The 21,430-nt window shown below is 44.8% G+C and overlaps 1 protein-coding gene across 1 annotated transcript in view; it reads left to right on the top strand.

The window, feature by feature from the left end:
* The first annotated feature begins 1,651 nt into the window (after positions 1-1,651).
* The window catches only part of LOC148027539 (DNA topoisomerase, type IA, core), a 156,702-nt gene continuing 136,923 nt past the window's right edge, over positions 1,652-21,430 (top strand). Inside the window, exons 1-2 of the mRNA XM_087689265.1 lie at positions 1,652-1,759; positions 1,859-1,915. Coding sequence (XP_087545391.1) covers positions 1,739-1,759; positions 1,859-1,915 — 78 coding nt within the window. The 5' untranslated portion in view covers positions 1,652-1,738. The remainder of the gene's footprint in view (positions 1,760-1,858; positions 1,916-21,430) is intronic.

The raw sequence follows: 21,430 nt of genomic DNA on the forward strand, positions 1-21,430 counted from the left end.
CTAATGGCCATGTGACCAATTTAGTATGCCTTGCATCTAATCAATTTGTTGAACAAAAGACCAATGGCCTAATAAAAAAGCCAAATGACTGACTGACACACACACACACACACACACGCACACACGCACGCACGCACGCACGCACGCGCGCGCGCGCGCACACACACACACACACACACACATTCCTAGACAGCCAAAATTAAGGTCAAACGGTCGATTGTTTTTGGTCAAATGATTAAAGGCCTAACAAAGAGCCAAAGGCCTAATCTGCTTTTGAAGGCCTAAATGCCAATCCATTAACAATATGTCCAATTATTTTTTATGAAGGCCCTTGGGCCTTGTTAACGACTGATTATGAATTTAAGAAGACCTTTAGGCCTTATAAACGGCCGAATTGGCTGATCTTAATTTGAATCAGGGCCTTTAAGCTTATAAATGGCTGAATCGACTAATTTTAGATTATGTGAGGCCTTTAGGCATTATAGATAGCCGAATTGGTCAATTTGAATTATGTGAGGGCCCTTTAGACCTTAAAAACAATGGATGATTGATTATTATTGGGTGAGGGCCCTTCAAGCCTTGGGAATGGCTGAACTACCAATTTTAATTGGAGGAGGGCCCTTTAGGCCTTAATAACTGTCATATCAGCCGATTTTATTTGAAAAGGTCTTGAGGTCTTAATAACAACTGAATTGGTTGTTTTGGTTTAAAGAAGGCCTTTGATCCTAGTCCATGGCCAAACAAGTGATTTTGTGTATGGCCAATATGGATATTTTTTTTATAGAAACGCTTATACGTTAAATAATAACAACATGAAAAATCAGACATCTAAGGCCTTGTGATGGCCCGTTTGGCTGATTTTTTTTAAATTCAAGCCTTATAAGCCTTGCTTACTCGTCAATTATGAGGCCTTAGCTTTAGAAAGAACACATGGATTTTTGGTCATTTTGTTAAAGGCAAAGGCCTATAGTTTCCTTTTCTCATCATTCTAATAGTGCAACTTATCTTTTGAGAAAGGCCAAGCCAATTATGGTTCAATTTTACGGGCAACCACTTCTCTAAGTGGTGGTCAAAACTCCAAACGCCTACTCATAGTTAGGCTCAACAAGCGGTGTGAGCAACTGACAATGCTAGATAGATGCTTTACAAAAACCTTTGAAAATCAACACATCATCTAAGTATCAAATGTCATGATTACTAAAATCATTTATTTTCCTTTGCTATTTGGAGAGAATGTAAAATGTAGAAGTAGGAGCATCCCTCTCTAAAAGCCATGATTCTTTCGATGCATCTTAATTACCCCAACTTTACATCCTTCTTCAACTACAATGAAATCTTTAACATCTTGTTATAAGAGTGATATTATAAAGACAAACAATGATAGTAACCAATAGATACTCTCTACATTTGGTAGCATCATCCAAAGCTCTCCACCTCAATACAACCTAATCTATGCCATATTTCTTGGCAGCCCAGGTGGTAGCCTGAATACCTTCCTAGACACTAGTGAAAAGGTCTGAGAAAAGGCCAAGTATATGAAAATTAAAGAGAAGAGTAAATACATGTCTATTGGCACCTTATTTGTTATTATTATTATATTTATAATTCAAAAAAAAAAACAGAGTAAAGACTCTTTTGACATAAGAAGGTCCTACTCTCTGACTGAAAGAAAGGGAGTGTACTTGAGAACTTAGAAGCCGGTGCCTCTTGCGCAATCGGGGCAGACGTCGATGCCCACATGGCTCCGACAGTCTTGATGGTATGGGCGAGCTTATACGTCGCAGAAATCGTCTGGTTTGGTACGTGCCATGTGTAACATCTCCATTCTTTTCACTGAAGTTGGTTTCCTCCACAACAGGTGGCAGAAAAGCCAAGCATCGCTTCATCGCTGGCATCCATTCTCTCGTCTGGCCGCGTATGTAACTTTCTTCACGGAGGTTTGGAATGTCAGGAGGGAACTGCATGCTTTTGTGTGTTTTGAAGAACCATTTATCAGAGCTACTGCATGCTTTTGTGTGTTTGGAAGAACCATTTATCAAGGCTTGAGGTCTGAACTTGATAGCTTTGAAAGTTAGAGAAGTTACAAAGGTAGTTACAATACTGATATCCCCCCACATCCGTTGAGCACAATATTAAAAACCTCCCAACCCAATAGTATGTCCTGTATGAAGCAAGATCAATGAGATGTGGCCACATTATAGTACATCATATCGGACTCCCATTAGTTAAAGCAAGAGCAATGAGATGTGTACAAGGAAGATGAGAAGGCGTCTAGGGCACAAAGGCTATTAAGCATCTTGTGGCTATGTCCGCACTTAGAGAAGTGTAGAAGGCTGCAACATATTCTGTAGCCAGGAGGCATCAAAAGACTAGCACCCTTACACGTTTCCCAAATTGGAACTCGTTGAAAACTTTGAAGAAGAAAGATCACCCTTTGCATAGGAGATGAAATGTGGTTTGCAATCTAAGATGGACGTGCTTGGGCATTAATCCAAAGAATCTAGGATATTGTTTGAGGCGATCACCTTGAAGTAGAAAGCTAAGGAAGGGTTTTGCTTGGAGTACATGGAAAGTCACCAAGGTAAAGCATTTTACCTATCAAGGAGCACTTGAAAGATACCTTGCCAATTGAACAAGTAACAAGTTGTCATGTGCCACCCTAGGTAATGCAATGGTAAAGCTCCAACCTACAGAGTACCTAAATGAAGAACAAAAGGCCAAGAATCATGTAGGTAGGGCAACGGCTAGAAACACAAAGTATAAAGTTGCACTTTTTCCATTGTTACCACACAAAGTATAATGTTGCACTTTGCCATAATTAGTAACAATATTTGCTACTAATGTTAGGTCCACCAAGAATGTAGTAAAAAATTGTGCAATATATGGAGGATAGAACTAGGAGGAGGTGGGCAAATAAGAGAAGTAATGTTGTTAGATGCTTAGAGAGTATTTGCATATAAGTGCAATGGAAGGGGTAGCAAGTGTTAGAGGATCAACTCCTAGATGGTCGAGTAGGCAAGTGGGTAGGTAGAGGATAGTCAGGCAACTAAGTTGGAAAGTTGGGCAGCATAGGCAGCAAGTCAATTGGAAGTCAAGCAATAGGCGGCACTTTTGTGTTAACATGTTGGTCCTTTTCAGCCTAGCTGGACCTGCTTATAGTTGATTAGAGGCACAATCGCAATTGTCTCTATAAATCACGCATATGTGAGACATCATTCATCATAAGAGCTCCCCCTTATGCATAATTTCAACCACCAGAAGTCGCCAAGTACATCATTTTTGACCAATACAGGCTGAAACTTCTTGTGAACAATCATTAATATACCAAAATGGTAGGTTTGTTAGCTAGATGTAAAACCTGCGTTGCCAAACGAAGACTTGAAGGATGAAATCTATGTTGAATAATTAGGGGGGTTCTTTGGGTTGGTTGGCAAAGGATGTATACAAGCTTTAGAAGGTTGTCTATGGCCTTTAACAAGCTCCTTGTGCTTGGAATGAGAAGATTGATAAGCAAAGGTTAGGATATTGGGGATTGGATTTTAGTCCCAATTTGTACACCCACATCTCAGGTAGCTAGACTGCAGTGTTTGTAAACTTTACATGGGTGTGAGCTCATGTTGACATGTTACACCACTTTGGTGTTGTGTGGTTGGATCGACTCCAGTTGGGCCATAGATGTTGATCAGTAGTGATCCATACGAGCTATTACTTCTTACTTGGTACATTGTACAAGTACTGTTGCTTTGAGGAGCAAGAAGCAATTGATGGTGGCTCTTTCTTTTGCATACTACTTATATCCTATATGACAACTAGAGCTGCATAGCTATTACTTAGAACGTGGTGTCTCATGCATGAACTAAGCAAATTGAGATCCAATATTAGTACATGCAAGAGAAGATATTGGATGACATAGTCATTGTGGAGTACTGTAAGCTTGGGCTTGGAATATGAAAATTGATAGCTTTCTTTGGAAAAGTATGAGGTATTGGATATCGAACTCCAATGTCAATTTGTATGTCCATACCCCAATTGGCTGGACCTTGGTGTTTGTGTTTTATGTGGACAACCTCATTTAGATAGGGGACCACACAGATGGTGTAGTAGACTAAGGATGCCCTAAATCAAAAGTTTGAGATGATTGATATAGGTCTACTTTATTTTTTCTTTGGCCATGAAATATGGCAAAGTGAGAGGGGGATCTCTCTCACTCAACGGTGTTATGTCTAGGAGCTCTTGGTTGCCTTTGGGATGACAGCTTGTTGTTCCATTTGTACTCTTATGGAGCCTAATTGGAGATTCTTTTGCTATTGATGCTTCTAGCTATTGATGGCTTGTTGGATCTTAGATTTGGTTACTTAACGCCCACACTTGATCTTTGCTTTTTTGTAGGTCTACTTACAGGGTTTTGAGTAAGCCCAAGAAAGGTCATTGGCAAGTTTTTATGAGGATTCTTTGATTCTTCAAGAGCACACCCACCATGGTCTTTTCTATCCAACAGGTTTAGGAGACATCACTATGGTGTTGTGTGGATGGATAGAAATTATATGCAAGGGTATCTCACCCATGTGTGCCAAGTTCCACTTGTCCCTCCCATCTTATAGGGGGCCATACAATTTGCCAGCATGTCAATACTAGTGGGTCAAGGTGCATCTTTTTCACATGAGTATTACACATTGGTTAGTCACCTAAACTTGGGGCAAACACCTAGAGTCACCTTGTTAGGACTCAACACTTAAATACCACATATAGCGCATAGCCACTCACAATTTATTCTAGGCCACCCACTTATCGGACTCCTTACATAGCCATCCATACATTTGCATCAACCAAGAATGTGTTTACTGATAAGAGATGTTTCAATTGGGTCTAACTTTACCACTTGGTGGAATTTGATGTGACATGCCTTGGATTCCCAAGGCTTGTGGAAACTTGTTTAAGGTCAGAAATTCCAACTTGATTCTTGATGGGTATTTAAATGCGGTAGTTTGGCTCTTAGAAGAGAAGAGACGCCGCCAAAGTTGAGCTCATGCAAGGTCTCATGCCCGACTTCCAACTTCAGTACTTTGATCCTTGCATCTGAACATTGTGTGCAACTCGTCGACCACTATGGGCTTGTGGTTGTACCTGACGTTCAACCTTGACTATAAACTCCAAGGGTTCAAAATCACTAAAGTGATGATTTGACTATCAAGCTGGTAGAGTATGGCGTCTACTTGAAAAAATTTGCCACAATTGGCCTACCAAAGTTAGTGGACCATTGTTAATAGTTATAGATTGAAATGTGATTTAGAAATGGTCTATAACAACTATTTTCTTGAAGGTTGACATTGTTTGCATGCTTATAGTGTATGATTTGATCATTGGTTATATAGATAATGGACATGTAGAATTATTTCTTTGAGTATTTCATGTATATGGATTCTATAACCCACATATTGTACTATGTAAGTTAGAAACGTTTTTCAGACATTTCCTAAAAATCAATATTGTAGGAAACTTGTTTGAAATCTATTTCCTACTTTGTTTTCAAAACTCCTGGCTACTATGTACTTGTGGGTGCTGGTGAGGAGGAAAATATGGAGAGTATATATGTTGCCATGGAGAGAATACTACCATAGAGATTGCCATGTGAGTGCCGCGAATATGGTGGATCCAAGTTGACCACTCTCTGACCTATTTCCTTGTACCATGGAGTGTCCTCATAGGGGAATCACTCACTTGCCCAAGCAGTACAAGGTGTACGTGGAGCACATAACTCTTGATCTACTTTATTGTGGTGAGTACTTCCTTTATGCATGATGGACTAGGCTTTTACATTCATGATCATCAAGATGTGAGTAGATGGTGATACAACGGTGTGAAGAACCAAGATCTTGTAAGCAATGAGAGAAGCATACCGCCCCTTCTCACCACCAGACGATGGAAGGAGTACACATGCCTCTCACCCCAAGACGTCGATGCCAATGGGGGAAGGGAGAAACACCCAAAGAAGAAGAGTGAGATGCATGTCTAGTTGAAAACTTGTGAAATGAATGGCCTCCAAGGTTGCCTTAAGAAAGGCAAGAATTTGGCCTCAGAAGGAGAAGACTCCATGTCGGTCCAAAGTGTGAAGCTCCATCAAGGAAGGGCAACCAAGATAAGAAGTGCTGAACAATCCAAGTCTCAGCTCCGTTTAAACTTGTACGTCTTGCAGGGATTACTGCTTACTTTGAAAAGACAAGCAAAAAATACCAGATAAGTGTTAGAAATGGATGCAATGATGGAAGGGTGGAAAATTGTTATAATAGACTGTTGAACAAAGGAAAGAGAAAGAGAAGCATTGCAAAAGAAAGGACACTGCATAAAGAACTCAGAAGCAAAAAGATACTCGGAAAATGGAATCCATATACCAAGATATGAGATAGTGCAGAACCAATGTGAGTCACCGGTTGTGAAGGCATTGCCACTTGCTCCTCTCCCTTCACCAAAACATGTCAGATGATAAATGATAGATGATGCATGATGACTGTGGAGGAGGAGGTTGAGTAAATAGGCAAAAATAATGCCATAAATGATGTCAAGTCGACCAGCAATAAATGCTAAAATAGGCATCATAAAGTGTCAGATAAAATGCCTAAATAATCTAGGAAATAGACTAGTGCCCTAGTCTATTGAAACACATGTACAGACTTAGCCATGAATTGACATATCTACTAACACACTTTCTCAGATCATGGGTGATCTGATAGAATACAATATACAATGATCATGTCCCATCATAGTACATGCAACAAGGCCCACTAGAGTAGAACCATGGATACTCAAGCAATGGATGCACAAGTCACCACCAAGGTGCCTCGGAGAGAACTTATGTTGATCATATTAGCTCTTGAAAATAGAGAAGAATTATAGCAGCTCTCAATATCTGTCAACAATGTCTCGCAATAGTATACAAGACCATCTTGTTAACAATTCCTCTAAACATATGTGACCTTGGATTCCTCGTCTTTGGCACCGCCAAAGTGTCCCCTCATGTGAGCTTAGACTAGGAGCCAATCTCGCTCTTTGCCCAACTCATCATGAATCTGGATGTCAATCCCAACTCTAGGATTTGAACCTGCCAGACTTCGGGTGATGTGTCAGGAAAACCCCTCCTGGGAACTTATGCACTTGTATACTTGTATAGATGAGGTATACCAAACCCATTGCACCACCCTCTTACACTTCCTCTTTGATATTGGAGAGTTGTGAGGGATGACCGCATCATCTGTACTAGAAACCTGGAAGAGAGGCCCTTGCAGCTAGTGCTGGGGCCACATAGTTGGAGTTGAAACCTAGACTTGGAGATGAGGAAGACTTGCTGAGAGAGTCGTCCCCCGTCATCACTGTCCGCACTTGCTCTTGGTGTGAAGCTGCTAATGCCTGCAGTCCTTCCTTCTTGCTACAGTAATAGTATTGAGACTTTTCTTCTTTTACTGTATGACACCCCTCTTTGAAATTGGAACTGCTGAAGTACCAAGAGATAGCATCCTCCCAGAAACCTAAAGGTGAGCACAAGAAGTCTCCAATAGAACACTTGTAGATGAGTAAATAATGGTTACATGCGGACCATTAGGAGGAGCCATGATAAGGGAGATACAGAGAGAAGAAGAGGAGAGCCAACTGCATCAAATTATTGACCAACCCCTGCATATATGGCAAGGGGTATTTGACGAATATGATATTGAACGATCCTATTCATCCATGACAAACTAGGAAGGTGATCAATTGCTACCCGACTCATAACCCAAACTAGCCATCGGCGGCCAAAATAGGTTGTGTCAGCAAGAAGTCCCCATAGTAGTCTTGGGCTAATATCTAAAGGCAATTGTAAGAGCCCCTCAGGTCCACAGTTGAAAAGAAACATCTTCAACAAAAGTATAATTGGCTAGGGAATCCACAAAGCGATTCCACTGTCGGGGAATTAGCCAGCAAGTCACTCTCTCAAAAATATGCCACATATCCAAGGCTGCGCAATGGTACATCTGTAGAATGGGATCCCTCACATTGTAGGTCCTATTCAATTGGTTGATCACTAGTTGCAAGTCGCATTTCACTAGTAATAAACGGTGGATACTACCACGTCAGGTTACTTTTAACCCCATAATTAAGGCCTTGTATTTTGCCACATTATTAGTAAAAGAGTTTCCTAAATATACTCCCATTTTCATAACAATTCTACGTCGAGGATTTTTAATGACCACCTCGACACTTGCATGCTTAGCGGGCCCTCGAGAAGCTCTGTCAAAATACAAAGCATAGACTCATTCTTCATTGATAGGCCACACCATACCGATCAGCCTACTCGTACTATGTATGATAGTCAATCGAGCCAAGAGAGAAGATGTATAACATGTACAATCCCTTCTTCCTCCTCAAACTCAATAGAGATGCTAACAAGAATCCTATGACAATGATGGTAGTAGACCTTAATATCCCATGTAAAAGATCCGTCTTGCCACTCAAAAATATGATAACCTTTACTCCACCGGATCACTCGATCTTGGTGGTGACACTGCTCTAAACACTAATGTTCAAGATAAGGAATGATTCTACCCATCTGAATGCCTTGGCACCTATTGCAGTTTAAGCTGGATCTTGAAGGACTTGCAAAGGCACCAAGTTCGACGTCAGCCCTTACACATAGAAAGGCTTCAATTTATTGAAGTTCACTTTATTTTTAAACTCTACCCCTTGCAAATCCGCTAGAAGGGTTGTAGAGCCACCCTTTCCTATACAAACAATCTTATATGGGCCATCCCATTTGGGCTCTAGCTTGCCGGGGAATAACTCACGAGATGAGCATCATAATATAGTACCAACTGACCCTTCATGAATACTCCTAGAAACAGGTGCCTAGTAGGCTAGCAGAACAGGGTTACTAGGACTACTTTCTAAAACAATTCTTCGTGCTCGATAATGTTTTCATAGGAGGCAAACAACTACTTGGACCTCCCCAGACACACCTAACCTAACCTGGGACTATATGCCTTGAATGCCAATTCCCAACAAAAGAAAAATTCCCACATACGCAGATTCGACCTTGCCTAATGTGCTTGAGTTTCTAGGTGGGAAAGAGGGTCAAGTCTTAAGCAGATTGCCCTTGGCCTTTGAGCAACACTTGTCAATCAACCTTTTGGCAATGGTGACTATATCTACTTTTTTTGGGAATATTTTGCCAACTTGGTTTTAATTCTTGGAGGGGAGTTACTTTGCTCCTCACTATCAAAATTAGTCTTGGTGTTATTCTTTCCAGCCCTTGCTTCACCTTTTGGGAAGTCAAGGCCCCCTCTAAATATAAAAATTGGGAATTCTTATGAAATTGATCAAACAGCCTTGCGAAATGTACGAGTCGATATTCAAACTTATAGAAGGTGGGTAACAAGGACTATGAGATACTTGCAGGATAAAATTGAAATTTTTGGTTTGTAGCTTGTTCTTGAGCAAAGTAACTTAATCGTTGGCTAACTTTGTAAGCCAATTGTGGCAAATTCAGTTCCTAATCGCCAATACTCAGAAAACTTGATAGTTAAATCATTCCTATCAATGATTTTGAACTCTTGGAGCTCATGGTGTAGGTTGATATAGTGGATATGATCACAAGCTGTATAGTGGTTGACTAGATGTGCCCAATGCTCAGATGCAAGGCCAAAGTGTTGAAGTTGAGTGAAATTCAGGCATAAGACCTTGCATCAACTCGACTATAGCTATGGCATTTTGGCTCTTCCAAGAGCGAACTACCTTGTATGAGAACTAGTGGGGGTCAATCTAGGGTTCTTGTCCTTGAATAAGTTCCCACAAGCCTTGAAATCCAAGACATGCCGCATCAAATTAGACCAAGTTGTAAAGCTAGACTCGTTAAAATGAGGTAGAAGTGGGATAGAGGTGCCCTTGCTTGATGTGTTGGAGTTCCTATGTAATATTCCGATGGCTTCGCGTGAACTGGCCACTAGAAGATAATGGAATTATCTTTTCCATAAAAGCAAATTTTTTTAAATTTCCCCTCTCCTCGAGGAAGAGGGGATTAGTAAGGTGGGCAAGCTCCTTGCTGGAGCTTGCCAAAGCCTGTACCCATGCACGACGACACGCAAGGGAGGGGAGATCCCTCTCCCTTGCCTATAAAACCTTAGTAGAGGGAAGGGAGGGGAGGATGAAAAAAAAAGGAGGTTACGATCCACCATCGTCTGGTCTTGCTAGCCGTAGTCCTGGTTCTGATTTGCGGTCTGCTTCTAAGTAGCCGCGTCGACGCAGTTGAGACCAGCAACGCCAAAGAGAATGAGAAGAGGAAAGGAGGGTGGGCCGCCATGACACCATTCTGGGCTATGAGTGAGGGAGATAAGGCTTTGAGGGAGGGAGAAGTCAAGGAGGACTGTGCCTGTACCACTTGAGGGCGAGGGGAGGACTGCCGTGGTGCTGCTGAAGGAGGAGACGCCGTCGCAATCCGTCGCCCTCTACAGTCGTAAACTGCGCCCCAGCCGTCAGAACGCCGCCTTCGGTGTTGGTTTTGATTTCCCCCTCCTGCCACGTGTCTTAAAGAAGTTGTAGAAGCTTTTGAGGGGAAGCTTCTAAGGGGGCTTTATAAGCCTCCTTTTCCCCCCAAAAGAACTCAGATCTTAAAGGTCTTATTAACCCCCCCCCCCCCCCTCCCCCCGTCCCCTTGTGTTTTTAATCTCTCTTAAGCCCTTCCCGTGGGCTTTGAAGGTACCCCCCTAAAATTCCCCCTTAGGCTTCACAAGCCCCCCCTTTTCTCCCCGCAACAAAAGTTGACCTTAAAGGTCTTAATTTTCCTCCCATGCTTTAAATTTCCCCCCCTTAGGCCCTTTTCTTATAGCCTTAAGTCCACCCCCTGGAATTCCTCCTAAGGGCCCCTTAACCCTTTTTCTTTCCCCTCCTTGAATTTCCCCCCTTGAACTCCCCTTAGCTCTTCTTCCTGTGTAAAAACGAGCCCTACTTGCGGAGGATTTTCACAATACCCCTTCCCGGATTTTTGACCCCTTTCCGTGGTTCTTCCCTCTTCCACACACCCATCCCTTCAAAGAGTCTCCACGAAGGGTAGCAAAAGAAACTTGTAAAGGACGGTAAAACTTAAGAAGGAAATTCGCAAAGCAGCATCAACGACTGAAAATCTACAATTGCGATGCCTCCTAAGAAAGTCCAAAGCGCAGCCCCGCGGGAGGGTCATCTCCCAGCATCCACGTGGACATCTCACCCCAAGCCCAGGTTTTCCTTCCTAATTTTTATTTGGTATTGTTGTATTTCAATCATGCAAGGTTAATCGTTAGAAATAGGATATATTTTTGTCCTAAATGCTCACGACGAAGGAACTTAGTCATTGATACTTTCAATAAAACATGCAAAATAAAGGAAGCATAAATGCATTTCTAGTAAATAGCTTTATGCATTGAAATGAATTATAAACTAGATTATTGTACATTAAAATAGTATACTTCGTTTAAGCCTAGAAGTATAAACTGCATATCGCACTATTAACCCATATCCTCTTCGCAATGAATCATCATGGAAAGTGCAAGTCATGAAATGATTCTTACGATGCATAACTCTAGGCAAATTATCGTTATCAACTGCATAAACTATCAAGAAAAAGGTTGCTTGTTTAGCATGAATTTTATTCGCAAGTTATAGGAAGATTAGTTGGAATTAACCTAATCTATGTCTGACCTTAAATCGACAAGTTAGGGTTGAAAGAGCAATTTACGCGTAGACAACGAGTCATGTGTTTATGAAATGATAATGTAGCTATATTCTAGAGTGGCATAAATCTAAAAACCGCGGAGTACTCATTTAGAATGGGTTAAATTCCAATAAATTCACTAGGAATTAATACGTAACCTAATCGCTACGTATTGCAAAAATTGAAACTCCTATACCCTAAATACTTGCCCACTTTCACCGAAACGTAGGGACAGTGAAACATATTTTGAAAGTGAGCTAGGGTTTGTCCCTAAGAATCTTACAAGATGGAACTTGGAAACCCTAGGTCTAACGACGTTAGCCTAATGTAATCAGGAATAGATTGTTTCGTGACTCCATTCAATGCGACACTTGTGTAACAAGTGTGGAGTCATATGATCTTGTGATTGGATCACAAGGGAATGGCCAAATTCTCGCAACGAGGATGGCAAGTCCTTACGCAAGTTATCTTGCAAGAGGATGAATAATCATCCCAATTTAGTATCTTTCTTGAGTAAAGAAGATTGATTGGAAGCTAATGACCAGTCGATAAACTGAAATAACCTATGAACTTAAGGTTTGGCCAAGTCGGGTTAATAGGGTACGCCCTAACCCAGGATATAGGGGATCTTGCCAAGTTGCAAGTCATCCCGGATCGAGTGCAGGACGCATTCGAAAGGAAGGATTCATTCCTTAGCAATTTGCCAACAAAAACGATCAATGGAAATGTTTGTGCTTGCTACAGATTTTAAAGCACTGTTTGACTTTGTTTGATCAATGAATTAAAAGATAAATGGATATCTATACTTCAGGTTGAAGGCCTGAGGGGAGATGCAGCTTCAGTTACCCCCGACTGCTTGCCTGACCCTAACCAAGGGGGTTGTTAACCGCGTTGGGAAAGTGGACCGAACCTGCTGCAAGAGGTCTCTCCGTTGAGCGCTACTTGGAGTAGGAGGACGCTTAGCTTCCAGGGGGAGCTCTGGCCGTAAATCCCTCGCCTTCCGGGACCTGCACAAGAGGCTAACGTGACTCGGGATTGGATCTCGAGGCCCGCATACTAGTCTACGGGCGGAAACTTGGATTGGTAATCCCTGTGGATTGTTGGATAGCCTTCGTGCGGACTGTGGATAAGCCTACGGGCTGGACTTTTTGTATTTCAAAGATAAATATGATAACCTGTTAATAAGGAACTTGTCTGATATTGTTTTTCTACGTCAAGTGATATGATTACGTGAAGGAACTGTTAGCAGTCATGTTTGTCATGCCTTGTCATCTCCTGCCTGTGAGCCTCAGTCTGAGTCAGATGAGGACTTTAGGAGCTCTGACTTGTCTATCACTTGTTTTGACGGAGGAGGTAGCTCATTCTAGAGCACTCAGTTTATTGCATTTCAGTGCATTTTCTCCTCCAGTCGGGATTTTATGTGCATTTCCCGGGGCAGTTTCTGCATTCTTCAGCTTGCCTCACCTGCCGGACATTGTCCACCCTTTCCGGGATTTTTCTGAGCATTCTTGGCATTTTTACCAGCATTAAATGCTGGTCGGATCAGCATTAAATGCTGGTCGGATCAGCATTAAATGCTGGTCGGACATATTTATGGCCTCAAATTTCAGGTCGGCCAGTTTTTGGGTTTTTTGGCTATTTATAGCCATTTCCCACTTGGCAGTCAGTTGTATTATCATCTTCCCTCCTTCTTTGGCAGGTGCACACTCCGACTCCGTCATCTTCCTCCGTCTTCGGTGCTGCCGTCATCATCAGCCTGATCTGGTGCCCTCACTGACGCTTTGGGCTGCGTGCAGGGACTGATCAGTGCATTTCATTGTATTCAGCATTCATTTCAGTCAGTGCAGATTTTCTTCCTTCATTCCCTGCTTTCTCTCTCTCCTCCTCTGTGTTCGTGTTCTTCTTCCGTTGCGCACTCTCACATGGTATCAGAGCCTGACTGAGAGCACGAAGGACCTAACCTTGTGGAGAGATACCTCACCCCTCTTCTGCTGCTGTCGCCTCATCTCCAACTGCCCAGGCGGCCCCTCCAGGTGGCCATTCTTCTTGCGTTTGCTGCAGACGACTCCTCCAGAGGCTGCCACGTCATCAAACGACCCCTCTTGCTTGTGTTTACCATCAGGCGGCCCCTTCTTTCAGCTGGGCGACACATCATCAGGCTGCGTTTTGCAGATCTGGTGGTCGTTTCCACTCCTGGCGGCTCATCTCCTGCTGGCGACCCACTCCCAGGCTGCGTTTTGGTGCTGGCGGCTTCAGTTCTGGTGATCTTCATCAGCTACCTTTGCATTTTGCAGCTCTAAGTGTTTGTAGGCTATCACAACCTGTGTTTTGGTGGTTGGTGACCAGACTGCTGGTCCTACTTCGGCTTCGGCACAGTTTTCTTTGGTGTTTGGTGTTTTGCAGATTGGAAGATGTCTTCTCATCAGTTTACGGGCTTTGATGACTCAGATGACGAGCTTTTGTCTCGACACTCATCTGAACGGAGGCGTGATTTTTATCACGAGGACCGTCGTCCGGAGTCTATTCCTCTTTCCCGTCCCCCTTCTATTCATGTATCTCGGCGATCCCCTTCCAGTGGGCCGAAGATGCAGCCTTTGGTACCCCCTGTACAGGTACCCGTACCTCCTCAACTGCCCAAAGAGGACCGGTTGGATGGCTCCAACTTTTCTCTATGGTCTTGCAAGGTGGAGTGTATCTTGGACTCCTTCGATCTTTGGGAGCTTGTTTCTGTTCCTATTTCCCCGGCCTCAGGTGGATCCCGCAGATGGGACATCTATGGATCGTGCAGCCTTATGGGATCGGCTTAATTCTAGAGCCAGATCTTTCCTCTTTCTGAGTTTGCAGGATTCTGTCCTTGTTCATGTTCACAGGTTGAAGACTGCAGCAGACGTGTGGAGAAAGCTCGCGTCTCTCTATCAATAGAAGACGTTTGCCCACCGGATATCTCTCGAAAAGAAGTTGCGGATGCTCGCTATTGATGATAGTCCTTCCATGAAGGACCACATCAACAGATTACAAGATATGAGGGATGAGCTTGCATCCCTCGGTCGGACGATATCTTCTGAAGACATGGCTATGATTCTTTTGACTCAGCTGCCATCGCCTCGGTTTGATGTCTTCTACACTAGCCTACTTACATCGAGGACCCGTGAGACGCTTCTATGGGAGGAGCTATCCCCGCTTGTCTTGGGCATGACGAGCGACTCAGAGAGGTCAGTGCTAGTGGATCCGACTCCACTAGAGCCTTTGTTGCAGGTTCGGGAGGACAAAAGAAGAAGAAGAAGAAGTCAAAGGCTAAGAAGAAGGACAGTTCTTCAGGCTCTGACTCAGATTCAGAGAGACCGAAGTGCCCACACTGTGGGAAAGGGACACATCCAGAGGAGAAATGCTGGAAGAAGTATCCTCACCTTCGTCCAGGAGCGAAGGATGGCTCTACATCGGAGCCTTCTTCTTGTGAGAGTGCGCAATGGAAGAAGAACACGAACACAGAGGAGAGGAGAGAGAAAGCAGAGAATGAAGGAAGAAAGTCTGCACTGACTGAGATGAATGCTGAATACACTGAAATGGACTGATCAGTCCCTGCACGCAGCCCGAAGCGTCAGTGAGGGCACCAGATCAGGCTGATGATGACGGCAGCACTGAAGACGGAGGAAGATGACGGAGTCGGAGTGTGCACCTGCCAAAGAAGGAGGGAAGATGATAATACAATTGTCTGCCAAGTGGAAAATGACTATAAATAGCCAAAAAACCCAAAAACTGGCCGACCTGAAATTTGAGGCCATAAATATGTCCGACCAGCATTTAATGCTGGTAAAAATGCCAGGAATGCTCAGAAAAATCCCGGAAAGGGTGGACAATGTCCGGCAGGTGAGGCATGCTGAAGAATGCAGAAACTGCCCCGGGAAATGCACATCTGAGTGCTCTAGGATGAGCTACCTCCTCCGTCAAAACAAGTGATAGACAAGTCAGAGCTCCTAAAGTCCTCGTCTGACTCAGACTGAGGCTCACAGGCAGGAGATGACAAGGCATGACAAACATGACTGCTAACACCCCCTCTCAGATCCTGGATGTGGCAGAAGGCCAAGGGAGAAACGGATCCTGGGGTGGCAAGAGGAATGCCAAGGTCGATGAAGTCCGTCGATGTAGACTGCTGCTGAAGAAGCTCCTCACGATCCTGGGAATCCCCCTCTAAAACACTAGGGGCCAGGGAATCCACAGCCGCATCACCGAGATCGTCCCCCTCTGAAAGGGATGGGGGGTACGAGGGAACCACCGGAGGAGAGGGTGGGAGATGGGAAGGAACTTGTGGAATAGAAGGTGCACAAGCGGGAACGGGTGTGGGAATAGACTGCCTCGGAGGACCCTGCATCAAAGAAAGGGAATGGAGTCTGTAAAGCCCGCTCTCCTGCCAACGTGTAAATAAGACAGCTCCTGTAAAAGAATCCTCAATAACAACGGCATGCTCGGTGAAGATCACTCGTGTGCCAAGCCTCGTAAGGCCATAAACTGAGAGGAGGGGAAGGCCCAAATCCGGAACATGTAGGGCCTGTGAAAAGGAGCTCGAAGGTCGGTCGGTAAACAAAGGCAATGTGCCAACACCACTAATAGGCACCGATAAAATGTCACCAACAGTGACTGAACCCTCTGATGGACGGAGATCCTGTAACAAATCACCTCGGGGAGTCGGAAGCACCACTGTCCACTAACCAAGGCTGCACAGAAGACACTACAGCCATGGAAGAAGGATTCTCCTCCAAAGCATGGATATGAAGGAACACTGACTCATGGGTAACAGCTGGTGTAGAGGTAGAAGAAGGCTCCGATGTAGATCCACCCGTCGCACCTGGACGAAGGTGAGGGTACTTCTTCCAGCATTTCTCCTCGGGATGTGTCCCTTTCCCACAGTGTGGGCACTGCCATCTCTCTGAATCTGAGTCAGAGCGTGAAGAACTGTCCTTCTTCGTAGCCTTTGACTTCGTCTTCTTCTTCTTCTGTCCTCCCGAACCTGCAACAAAGGCTCTAGTGGAGTCGGATCCACTAGCACTGACCTCTCTGAGTCGCTCGTCATGCTCCAAGACATGCGGGGATATCTCCTCCCATAGAAGCGTCTCACGGGTCCTCGATGTAAGTAGGCTGGTGTAGAAGACATGAAACCGAGGGGATGGCAGTTGAGTCAAAAGAATCATAGCCATGTCTTCAGAAGATATCGTCCGACCGAGGGATTCAAGCTCATCCCGCATATCCTGTAATCTGTTGATGTGGTCCTTCATGGAAGGACTATCATCAATAGCGAGCATCCGCAACTTCTTTTCGAGAGAGATCCGGTGGGCAAACGTCTTCTGTTGATAGAGAGACGCGAGCTTGCTCCACACGTCCGCTGCAGTCTTCAACCTGTGAACATGAACAAGGACAGAATCCTGCAAACTCAGAAAGAGGAAAGATCGGGCTCTAGAATTGAGCCGATCCCATAAGGCTGCACAATCCATAGTTGTCCCATATGTGGGATCCACCTTAGGCCGGGGAATAGGAACAGAAACAAGCTCCCAACGATCGAAGGAGTCCAAGATACACTCCACCTTGCAGGACCATAGAGAAAAGTTGGAGCCATCCAACCGGTCCTCTTTGGGCAGCTGAGGAAGTACGGGTACCTGTACAGGGGGTACCAAAGGCTGCATCTTCGGCCCACTGGAAGAGGCTCGCCGAGATACATGAATAGAAGGGGGACGGGAAAGAGGAATAGACTCCGGACGACGGTCCTCGTGATAAAAATCACGCCTCCGTTCAGATGAGTGTCGAGACAAAAGCTCATCATCTGAGTCATCAAAGCCCGTAAACTGATGAGAAGACATCTTCGATATCTGCAAACACCAAAACACAACAAGGGAAGGTTGCCGGTGTCGAAACACAAACACCAGAGGCTCCTGAGCTGGCCGCCTTGCACAGAACGCAAGGATGATATCAAACGCAAATGCTAATGATGCAATCACCACAGAAAAACAGCCTCCTGCCTCAAAACGCAGCCTGGGAATAGGTCGCCAGCGGGAAAAGAGCCGCTTGAAGATGGAACAATCGCCAGAACAGCAAGGTGCAGGCTGGAGGAGTGTTGCCCAGCTGGAGGAGGGCCGCCCAGGCTGAAAACGCAAGCAGGAAGAGGTTGGTGATGACGTGGCAGCCACTGGAGAAGGCGCCAGCAGCAAACGCAAATATGTGACACCAAAACAGGCCGCCTTGATCAAGGAAATGGTGCAGAAGGTGACGCCTCAGCTGTTGGAGACGTCTTGACCAGCAAACGCAAAGTTGTGGGTGTTCTCCCGCGTAAAACTCAGCTCCGTGTACTCTCCTTCGGCTTTGATACCATGTGAGAGTGCGCAACGGAAGAACACGAACACAGAGGGGAGGAGAGAGAAAGTAGAGAATGAAGGAAGAAAGTCTGCACTGACTGAGATGAATGCTGAATACACTGAAATGGACTGATCAGTCCCTGCACGCAGCCCAAAGCGTCAGTGAGGGCACCAGATCAGGCTGACGATGACGGCAGCACTGAAGACGGAGGAAGATGACGGAGTCGGAGTGTGCACCTGCCAAAGAAGGAGGGAAGATGATAATACAACTGTCTGCCAAGTGGAAAATGGCTATAAATAGCCAAAAAACCCAAAAACTGGCTGACCTGAAATTTGAGGCCATAAATATGTCCGACCAGCATTTAATGCTGATCTGACCAGCATTTAATGCTGGTAAAAATGCCAAGAATGCTCAGAAAAATCCCGGAAAGGGTGGACAATGTTCGGCAGGTGAGGCATGCTGAAGAATGCAGAAACTGCCCCGGGAAATGCACATCTGAGTGCTCTAGGATGAGCTACCTCCTCCGTCAAAACAAGTGATAGACAAGTCAGAGCTCCTAAAGTCCTCGTCTGACTCAGACTGAGGCTCACAGGCAGGAGATGACAAGGCATGACAAACATGACTGCTAACACTTCTACCTCTACACCCGTTGTTACCCATGAGTCAGTGTTCCTTCATATCCATGCTTTGGAGGAGGATCCTTCTTCCGTGGCTGCAGTGTCTTCTGCGCAGCCTTGGTTAGTGGACAGTGGTGCTTCGAGTCATATGACTCCCCGAGGTGATTTGTTACAGGATCTCCGTCCATCAGAGGGTTCAGTCACTGTTGGTGACATTTTATCGGTGCCTATTAGTGGTGTTGGCACATTGCCTTTGTTTACCGACCGACCTTCGAGCTCCTTTTCACAGGCCCTACATGTTCCGGATTTGGGCCTTCCCCTCCTCTCAGTTTATGGCCTTACGAGGCTTGGCACACGAGTGATCTTCACCGAGCATGCCGTTGTTATTGAGGATTCTTTTACAGGAGCTGTCTTATTTACACGTTGGCAGGAGAGCGGGCTTTACAGACTCCATTCCCTTTCTTTGATGCAGGGTCCTCCGAGGCAGTCTATTCCCACACCCGTTCCCGCTTGTGCACCTTCTATTCCACAAGTTCCTTCCCATCTCCCACCCTCTCCTCCGGTGGTTCCCTCATACCCCCCATCCCTTTCAGAGGGGGACGATCTCGGTGATGCGGCTGTGGATTCCCTGGCCCCTAGTGTTTTAGAGGGGGATTCCCAGGATCGTGAGGAGCTTCTTCAGCAGCAGTCTACATCGACGGACTTCATCGACCTTGGCATTCCTCTTGCCACCCCAGGATCCGTTTCTCCCTTGGCCTTCTGCCACATCCAGGATCTGAGAGGGGGTGTTAGCAGTCATGTTTGTCATGCCTTGTCATCTCCTGCCTGTGAGCCTCAGTCTGAGTCAGACGAGGACTTTAGGAGCTCTGACTTGTCTATCACTTGTTTTGACAGAGGAGGTAGCTCATTCTAGAGCACTCAGTTTATTGCATTTCAGTGCATTTTCTCCTCCAGTCGGGATTTTATGTGCATTTCCCGGGGCAGTTTCTGCATTCTTCAGCTTGCCTCACCTGCCGAACATTGTCCACCCTTTCCGGGATTTTTCTGAGCATTCTTGGCATTTTTACCAGCATTAAATGCTGGTCGGATCAGCATTAAATGCTGGTCGGACATATTTATGGCCTCAAATTTCAGGTCGGCCAGTTTTTGGGTTTTTTGGCTATTTATAGCCATTTCCCACTTGGCAGTCAGTTGTATTATCATCTTCCCTCCTTCTTTGGCAGGTGTACACTCCGACTCCGTCATCTTCCTCCGTCTTCGGTGCTGCCGTCATCATCAGCCTGATCTGGTGCCCTCATTGATGCTTTGGGCTGCGTGCAGGGACTGATCAGTCCATTTCAGTGTATTCAGCATTCATTTCAGTCAGTGCAGATTTTCTTCCTTCATTCCCTGCTTTCTCTCTCTCCTCCTCTGTGTTCGTGTTCTTCTTCCATTGCGCACTCTCACAGGAACCAGTGCCTAACGGGCTAATTAAAGAAGCTGATTGTTACATGTCCAACTAATGTGTTAGGTAATTAAATAACTAAAACAACCCGATGAAAGTGCAGAGGATGGGCCATAGGTCCGTCCTACAGATGGGTGGTCCCGGTTGGTCGGGAACTTTTCTCAAATCACGATGGACAGCAGGAAGATCGTCAAAGAACACGAACAACAAAAGCGTTGACCTAGAGTTACGATTGATCCCGATTTACGCTGTTTTAGGGGAACGGAATGGGACTATGCCTTATGGCAGAGAGGTTGAGCTTTGCATCCCTCTCGTTTCCCATTCTCCTTGAACCAAGTGCAGCGTGAATCCGCTTCGGACCTGGCGTTTCTGCGTAAAGTAGTTCGCTTGGGTCCGACGCTAGTTGCCGTTAGGAAATGACCAATAAGGGAAAACCCTAATTCAGGTCGATCCTAAGTGGGAACGGCTGGAATACTTCCGCTGCGTGGCAAACGCGGAAAGCCTTAGATCGCAAACCTCGTAACATTCCATGGGAGTGCCGGGCGGAGCTTTCTAGAGGTCCTTTCCGATGGACTGCTAAGACGTGCCCTGAAGATACAAGTGGACACGTTACATCCTAGGTGGGGAAGAGGGTGAAGTCTTAGGTGGACTACCCTTAGCCTTTGAGCGACACTTGTAATCAAAATGATATGCTTTTTAAGTTTTGGCAATGGTGACAATACCTATTTTTTTGGGAATATTTTGCCAACCTGGTTTCAATTCTTGGAGGGGAGTTACTTTGCTCCTCACTATCAAAATTAGTCTTGGTGCTATTCTTTCCATCACCTTGCTTCACCTTTTGGGAAGTCAAGGCCTTCTCTAAATATGAAAATCAAGGATTCTTATGAAATTGATCAAACAACCTTGTGAAATGCATGAGTTGACATTCAAACTCATAGAAGGTGGCAATTGGGATTGTGAGATAACTTGTTGGATAAAATTGAAATATCTGGTTAGCAGCTTGTTTGTGAACAAAGTAACTCCCTCTCAACGATTTTAAACTCTTGGAGCTCATGGTCTAGGTTGCTACAATGGATATGATGACGAGCCATATAGTGGTTGACTAGATGTGCCCAACGCTCAGATGTTGTCAGAAGTGGTGCAACAATGGAAGGATAGACAAGTGCTGAAATAGACTGTTGAACACAAGACAGAAGAACAAAAGAACAAAAGAATAAAATAACACTGCAAAGAAAGAGAACTTAGAGATGTGCTCGGGAAATGGAATCCATATACCAACCACGAGAATAATGCATACAGCAGTGAATCACTGGCTGT

This window comes from Lygodium microphyllum, chromosome 12 (assembly GCF_053477565.2).
Source record: "Lygodium microphyllum isolate KBCC chromosome 12, Lygodium_microphyllum_v1.1.10, whole genome shotgun sequence".
Taxonomy (NCBI): Eukaryota; Viridiplantae; Streptophyta; class Polypodiopsida; order Schizaeales; family Lygodiaceae; genus Lygodium; species Lygodium microphyllum.